The 8,535-nt window shown below is 38.8% G+C and overlaps 1 protein-coding gene across 1 annotated transcript in view; it reads right to left on the reverse strand.

Moving 5' to 3' along the window:
* LOC127662789 (plakophilin-3-like) overlaps positions 1-5,518 on the reverse strand; it is a 46,117-nt gene extending 40,599 nt beyond the window's left edge. Inside the window, exon 1 of the mRNA XM_052154133.1 lies at positions 5,100-5,518. Within this exon, the coding sequence (XP_052010093.1) occupies positions 5,100-5,307 (208 nt within the window). The 5' untranslated portion in view covers positions 5,308-5,518. The remainder of the gene's footprint in view (positions 1-5,099) is intronic.
* Between the last annotated feature and the right edge of the window lie 3,017 nt (positions 5,519-8,535).

Below are 8,535 nucleotides of genomic sequence, written 5' to 3' on the forward strand. Positions count from 1 at the left end.
ATGCCTCCAAGCATGGCTGGGGCACCGTGTGCAAAGGGTGCGCAGCCACCTTCCCTTGGACTGGTCCGCAACTGCATTGGCACATCAACTGCCTCCTGTTGCTGGCAGTACTGCTCACCCTGCTGAGGCTTTTGTCATTGATCCGGGGCAAGCACGTGTTGGTCCGGATGGACCAGGCAGCGTACACATTCCCATTGAATGTCGCAACTTGTCCGCCATCTCCTCCTTTGGAGTCAGCAGCGACTCAAGTCATTGCGGGCCACTAACATCCCGGGCGACCTGTCATGGCAGGTCACGCTCAGGAGAGAGTGGAGACTCCACCCTCAGGTGGTCAAGCTGTTTTGGAGTTGATTTGGTCAAGCACAGGTGCGGATCCTGTATGGGCACCAGCTGAATGAATGAATTCCTTTTGGGAATGCAGAAGAGGCCACCACTGTGTCAGCCGGTCCTTATTTTTGAGCAGTCCATTTGTCCCTGAGGTGCAGGGGACCATTTGGTGCCTACAAGAGCATTGGGGGAGGTTACATGGTAGCCAGGTGCACTGGCTACGAGGCACACAGAGGTCTGACCGTCTCGCACTGCCAGTCCATGTAACACAGTTCAGTTAGTTGTGGCATTTTGTATATGGACCCCTAGTGTCACTACATCGACACAATGTCGAGTGAGTGACAGAAGGGGAAAGTCTTGGTTACTGTTGTAACCTCCGTTCCCTGATGGAGGGAACGAGACGTTGTGTCCCTCCTGCCACAACACTGAACTACCCGCTGAAAAGGCCAGGACCTTGTCTCGGCTCCTCAGAACAAAACCTGAATGAGTGGTTGCATTCCAGCTCCTTTTATACCCGTATGTGTGGGGGAGTGGCATGCAAATTCCACTTGCCAATTCCCATTGGCCTTTTCTCAAAGATCAGAGGTGTCTAGGGCTCCTAAGGGCGACCCCTAGTGTCACTACATCGACACAACACATTGTTCCCTCCATCAGGGAACGGAGGTTACAGCAGTAACCAGGACGTTTTTCTAGGCCAAGTTAAATGTTGGGGGTTGGTTGGATGTGGTTCCCACATAGCTGCAGCAGAAACCAACAAAGACTCTTTGATACCACTTCAAATGCAAATACAAAAATCCACAGTTTGGTCTCTTATTATCAAAATTACAAAACAACAAAACGAGCATTTCACCTGTGTACACCTGAATGAAATGCTCTAGCTATGACCAACACATAAAGACAAAACAGACAAATCCTATCAGCATCACCCAGACACCATGCAGAGTTTTTTGACTAACCTGAAGTCCTGTATTCACTCAGTTTAGTTATTGAGTAAATGTAGATCTGAAATTTTGATTAGGTTTCACATTTGTGTTTGTTTTCTTTAACTCCACAAACAAAAGTAACAATCAGATTTTTTTCCTAAGAGAGGTCAACATTAATTTATTCATTCATTGATTACTATTAATTACATTATACAGGTGAAACTCGAAAAATTAGAATATCGTGCAAAAGTTCATTAATTTCAGTAATTCAACTTAAAAGGTGAAACTAATATATTATATAGACTCATTACAAGCAAAGTAAGATATTTCAAGCCTTTATTTGATATAATTTTGATGATTATGGCTTACAGCTTATGAAAACCCCAAATTCAGAATCTCAGAAAATTAGAATATTACATGAAATCAATAAAAAAAGGATTTTAAATACAGAAATGTCGGCCCTCTGAAAAGTATAATCATGCATATGTACTCAGTACTTGGTTTGGGCCCCTTTTGCATTAATTACTGCCTCAATGCGGTGTGGCATGGATGCTATCAGCCTGTGGCACTGCTGAGGTGTTATGGAAGACCAAGATGCTTCAATAGCGGCCTTCAGCTCTTCTGCATTGTTTGGTCTCATGCCTCTCATCTTTCTCTTGGCAATGCCCCATAGATTCTCTATGGGGTTCAGGTCATGCTGAGTTTGCTGGCCAATCAAGCACAGTAATACCATGGTCATTGAACCAGGTTTTGGTACTTTTGGCAGTGTGGGCAGGTGCCAAGTCCTGCTGGAAAATGAAGTCAGCATCTCCATAAAGCTTGTCTGCTGAAGGAAGCATGAAGTGCTCCAAAATGTCCCGGTAGACGGCTGCGTTGACTCTGGACTTAATAAAGCACAGTGGACCAACACCAGCCGATGACATGGCTCCCCAAACCAACACAGACTGTGGAAACTTCACACTGGACTTCAAGCATCTTGGATTGTGTGCCTCTCCATTCTTCCTCCAGACTCTGGGACCTTGGTTTCCAAATGAGATGCAAAATTTGCTCTCATCAGAAAAGAGGACTTTGGACCACTGAGCAACAGACCAGTTCTTTTTTTCTTTAGCCCAGGTAAGACGTTTGACATTTGAAGCCCATGTCCAGGACCCGTCTGTGTGTGGTGGCTCTTGATGCAGTAACTCCAGCCTCAGTCCACTCCTTGTGAAGCTCCCCCACACATTTGAATGGCCTTTTCCTGACAATCCTCTCCAGGCTACAGTCATCCCTGCTGCTTGTGCACCTTTTTCTTCCACACTTTTCCCTTCCACTTAACTTTCTATTAATGTGCTTTGATACAGCACTTTGAGAACATCCAACTTCTTTTGCAATTACCTTTTGAGGCTTTCCCTCCTTGTGGAGGGTGTCAATGATGGTTTTCTGCACAACTGTCAGGTCAGCAGTCTTCCCCATGATTGTGAATTCAACTGAACCAGACTGAGAGACCATTTAAAGGCTCAGGAACCCTTTGCAGGTGTTTAGCTGATTAGAGTGTGACACTTTGAGCCTACAATACTGAACCTTTTCACAATATTCTAATTTTCTGAGATTCTGAATTTGGGGTTTTCATAAGCTGTAAGCCATAATCATAAAAAATTATATCAAATAAAGGCTTGAAATATCTTACTTTGCTTGTAATGAGTCTATATAATATATTAGTTTCACCTTTTAAGTTGAATTATTGAAATTAATGAACTTTTGCACGATATCCTAATTTTTCGAGTTTCACCTGTATATATATATATATATATATATATATATATAGAGAGAGAGAGAGAGAGAGAGAGAGAGAGAGAGAGAGAGAGATACCACAGTAAATTCTGGTCCTCGAATCTGATTGGACGAGAGACGCTCCATGAGCACTGATGGTGTGACAGACTCATCACTGTGTGTATCACTCCGATTGTGTTCGTGCTGTTCTAAAATAAAGTATAAGCGTAGTGCATATGTGTTAGGAGTTACTGTCTTTATTTTTGAAATTACATATGTTTGCCAGCAGGTGGTGGCAAAAGATCATTTTTGTGTGTAATATGAGCCAGTTGGTGACGTAAAGTGAATCTGTTAGTCATTGTTTACATATAACAGTGCTCTGTGAGTTTCCACATTGGATACATACTGTTTAAAATGGCGGAGGACATCGCTGTTTCTATAGTGAATTACATTTGTGCACCGGCTACCCCGAAATAGAAGAATACCCCGCTTGGACGTCTATATTCCACTGAGATAGCTGACCTTCAGAAAGCTGTAAGCACCTCTGATTGGGTGTGGCAACAGGTGATTGCACACGCTCCATCTCTCTCTCTCTCTCTCTCTCTCTCTCTCACACACACACACACACACAGACAAACACACACATCCATCCGTCTATCCCTGTTTACCCATTGACTTGTTAGAAACAGCACAAGCCGTGATACTATTTCTGAAGTGAACATTTTGAATTACTAACAGAGGCTTGGACGCATCATTTGTTTTGAACCAGTAACGGCAGATTCTGATCAGTCACGTAAGAAAGTAGTTCTATGCACAAATGTGTTTTTATGACCGTACACAGTTTTTCCCAAAAAATTGAAATGTACTTGTTCATTGAACTGTTGTATATAAGCAATATCACACTCGCAATCGTGCTATATGGCCCTACATCAGCACTGCTGTAATGCCGATCACAGCCGGTGCGGCCGAATCACAGCAGTGCTGATATAGGGCCATATCGCACTCTTGCTCATGTGATATTGCTTAAGTATATACATATATATATACATATATTTATGTATACACGGTTTGGAGGGTTACTTTTGAAATGTATTCCACAACAGATTACAGAATACATGCTGTAAAATGTAATTAACGTATTCAGTGAGAGGTCAGTAATTTATTCTAAATACTTTGGATTACTTCTTCAGCATTGGTAGATTTTTTCACTTGTTTGACTATAAAAACTGCCAGTACAGTAAGACAAAATATACATGTTAAAAATACATTCTCTGAAAAACCTAAATATCTTATGCAGTGTTGTTTCTAAAACCTGATTAATCAAATTGATCTTGTTTTAAGGATTTTTTAATATATTTTTACAAGAAAACAAAACAATAATTATTATCAAGAATACAATTTTTCCCTAACATCAAAAGCATTACAGAACAAAGGACATTATGATCCAACATTAATTATTTTTTTTTTATAAAAAATATGATCGCACCTGGTAACATGTGCATGTAAAATGGCTAGAAATAGCATTTTAGCTTAGCGTAAAGCACAAAACACAAGGTTTATTTCTATTTCTTCTGCTCCAAACTTACTTCAAACTTACTTCTCTGTCTGCTCGTATGAATGTAACACATCATAAGAAAGTGTTTCACCTCTGTTCAAATGCACTTTGGATTGCATTATTTATATGTATAAATGTTGTTCATCTGAAAGGACTAAATATTAAATGTAACAAATGACAATAAAATGCAAATTAATCTCTTCAGTAATTAAATACCTTTTGAATGTAACTGTATTCTAATTACCAATTATTTAAATTGTAACTGTAGTGGGATACCATTACTTATATTTTGTATTTTAAATACATAATCCCGTTACATGTATTTCGTTACTCCCCAACCCTGTTTATATATATATATATATATATATATATATATATATATATATATATATATATATATATATATACAAAATAATATATATACGTGTGTGTGTGTGTGTAGTATAGTATTGTAGTACAGTATGTTGGTGCATTCTATCCTACTAGATAGGACTTCAGAAGATAGCATAGGTTAGCAGTAGATTGTAGAGGATCATGTTGCTTACCTGTTGAGCTGTAATGAGATGCGTTCAGTCGGGATAAGGATGAGGCTTTCTCCGCCATGCGCTGCTGTACCTGCTGCTGGACGCGTTTGGCTTTCGACAGCTGATCCGTCCCGAGCTGGTCATCGGACGGGACCGCATATGTGGTGACCGAAGAGCTGGGCTGTAAGGCGGAGAAGAACAGGCCCTCAGTGGCCAAAACAGAACTCATGATGAAGTAACAAATGTAGCCCCAACAATTTAACGTTCCAAACTATAATTCTTTACTGCGAGGGTAGACAATATAATTCCAAATTCCTTTTCCGATTAAATCAATTTTCTTCTTCGAATGTTGTTCTTAAATTATTCCAAAAACCAACTGAAAGCAAATAGCTCGGAGCGCAAGTGAAATGCACAGGACTTTGTACACTTGATCTGTCCAGCTTTACGTGGGCAGCTGTGCGCTACTGTCTACAATAGATACAGAGCGTGTAGACGGGGCGGGGCAAACTCATTCACATTCTCTCAGCACTCAGATATTTATGCATTGTTGTGCCACATACTAATCAGTGACAGTTTAGAGTTGCAGAGGTTATAGGAACTCTTCTCCGCTGTTTAGATTGAGGTTGCTGAATAGAGCTTCTTTCATTTTTGGATATGGTATGTTCTGGCATTCTTTAAATTACCTTAGAATAACATTTAAAGGTGCACTTACTATTTTTTTTTCTCTCATTAAAAAAGATTTAATCCTAAATACATGATTTGTAATTTTGCAATACATGTAGGAAATCATGCCTACTTAAAATTAAGACTCCAGTAGTAGTAGTAACCTTATAAAAACCTTATAAAAGCTGTTTTATAATACTACATTTCTACAATGGCATCTGAATTTGAAAACTATTGATTTAAATGATACTGCATCCAAGATGCTAGGTGTCAGTGTAAGTCCAGGATGACACATAGACCAAAGTTACTGAGTGCACCTTTAAATAGCATGCTATATGGATATTGTATCTATTCAGCAACATATATCAAAGTATCATGGTACTGCAGTCTGATACCTGCATTTTGCCATGTAAGAGCTACATTGTATTTTTTGACAGGGCATTTAAAATCATCATCATTTACTAATTGACCCTCGTGCCATCCCAGATGTTAATGACTTTCCTTCTTCTGCAGAACTTTTTAAGAGAATATTTCAGCTCTGTAAGGCCATACAGTGCAAGCAAATGGTCATTTCAAGCTCCAAAACGCATATAAAGTCAGCACAAATGAAATCCATACAAATCCAGTGGTTAAATCCATGTCTTCATAAGCGATATAATAGGTGTGAGTGAGAAAAAGATAAATATTTAAGTCTTAAATATTGTTTAAATATATATATGTTTCTCACCCAAAGTGATTGAATTGGTTCAGAAGACATATATTTAACCACTAGAGTCTTATGCTGCATTTATATGCTTTTTGGACCTTCAAAGGTCTGGGCAACATTCACTTGCATTGTATGGACCAACAGAGAGCTGAAATATTCATCTAAATATATTTGTTTGTTCAGTAGAAGAAATAAATTAATATTCTTCTGGGATTCATTTTTGGGTGAACTATTGCTTTAATCCTACAATTCCTTCAATTCTGTTTTCTCCCCATTTTTAAATCACAATTAAAACGCATCTCTACTTTCAGTGTTATACTAACATTTCTTATCAGGGACTCATTCTCTTCACTGAACTTTTCTCAAACTCTTTACCATATATGCCCTTTCCTCCCTTTATCAACTCCTCTTCTCTATGGACTTGTTGTACTGCTCCCTTTTGTTTTGTATGAGTTATTTGTTGTACACTATTTATGTAGGCTATCTGTCTCTTTTCTGTTTTGTTTTGTTTTCATGTACAGTATCAGCTCCTACACTTATATAAATGTGGTAACATGTAAATTAACTGGTTTGAATGGGTTTGTCAAATATTTTGTTAAACATGACTGAATCAACCTGAATATATTAAATTATACCAAGAAAACTCATTTTAAGCAAATACATCATTTATGAGTGGGACTCCTTTTTGATTTGGCCAATTTTGTCCCTACCACTTTTTGAAACAGCTTTCTTCAAATGTCTAAAGCAGAAGACACATTAAAAATGATTGAGCAGGACTGTAATATGTGTTATAATAAGAGATGATCCAGTGCTGGAATGTGTTATTTTGAATGCCACGATGAGGGCTCGTTACTGCTGTTATACTGTAAGTCAGTGGTTCTCAACCTTTCTTTTTTGATGATCGCCCCACTGATTCATGATATACAGTACAGATGTAATCATGGTTTATAAAAAAAATAAAAAAATAAAAAAATAATTACACAAGGAGGGAAAAAACCAGGATCTCCTACTAGAGATGAAAACTTTGCCACAAGATTAATCAGACACCAAAAGTTATCAAATTAATTATGTGAAATATTTATTGGAATATTTGAAGTCTAATTAAATTTTTACATTCACAATAAATTAAAGCATTATTATTATTATGGATATTCTCATGCTTTAGTTTGACTTTTTTAACGTTTAAATGATTCTATTTTAAAGTGAATGTGCATCTGATTCCAGGTTAACATAAAGCTATTTTGAATAAAAGCATCTTTAAATGAACATCAGATAAGCATAACAAAATCTCATCAGTAGAATTACTCACAGTCCAGAAAACTTTGCTTTCATTGTTCAGTATGTTCCTTACTGTTTTTTCTTGGTTTCAGGGAACACAATCTCACAATGTCCTTTTATCGGCCTCATTTGCTTGTATCTCTTTCTTCTTGTGTTTGAATCAACTCTCCAGTTTAAAGAGGAGTACTAGTAGGAGTTTCCCACCTATATATTAACCTTGCATCATCCCTCCCCCTTCCCAGAAACATTTAATTGTAAAAAATAGGGAAAATGCTGGGCTGCATGAAAAATGTGACCACTTGCCTAATATGCTGTTGGTTCTCCGTGTACCACCATAACAGGCCCAGAGGCATGGACTTCTGAAGGTGTCCTGGTGTATCTGGCACCAAGACATTAGCAGCATATCCTTCAAGTCCTGTAAGTTTCAGGGTGGAGCCGCCATGGATTGGACTTGTTGGTCCAGCACATCCCACATATGCTCAATCGGATTGAGATCTGATCACCATGAACTCGTCATCGTTTTCCTCAAACCATTCCTAAACAATGTGTTTAGTGTCGCAGGATGCATTATCCTGCTGAAAGAGGTCACTGCCATCAGGGAAAACCATCGCCATGAAGGGGTGTAACTGGTCTGCAACAATGTTTAGGTAGGTGGTAAGTGTCAAATTGATGTCTACATGAATGGCTGAACACAGGGTTTCCCAGCAGAACATTGTGCAGAGCATCACACTCTCTCCACTGGCTTGTTGTCTTCCCACAGTGCATCCTGGTGTCATCACTTCCCTAGGTAAATGGTGGACATGTGCACAG

Source organism: Xyrauchen texanus, chromosome 2 (assembly GCF_025860055.1).
Source record: "Xyrauchen texanus isolate HMW12.3.18 chromosome 2, RBS_HiC_50CHRs, whole genome shotgun sequence".
NCBI lineage: Eukaryota > Metazoa > Chordata > Actinopteri > Cypriniformes > Catostomidae > Xyrauchen > Xyrauchen texanus.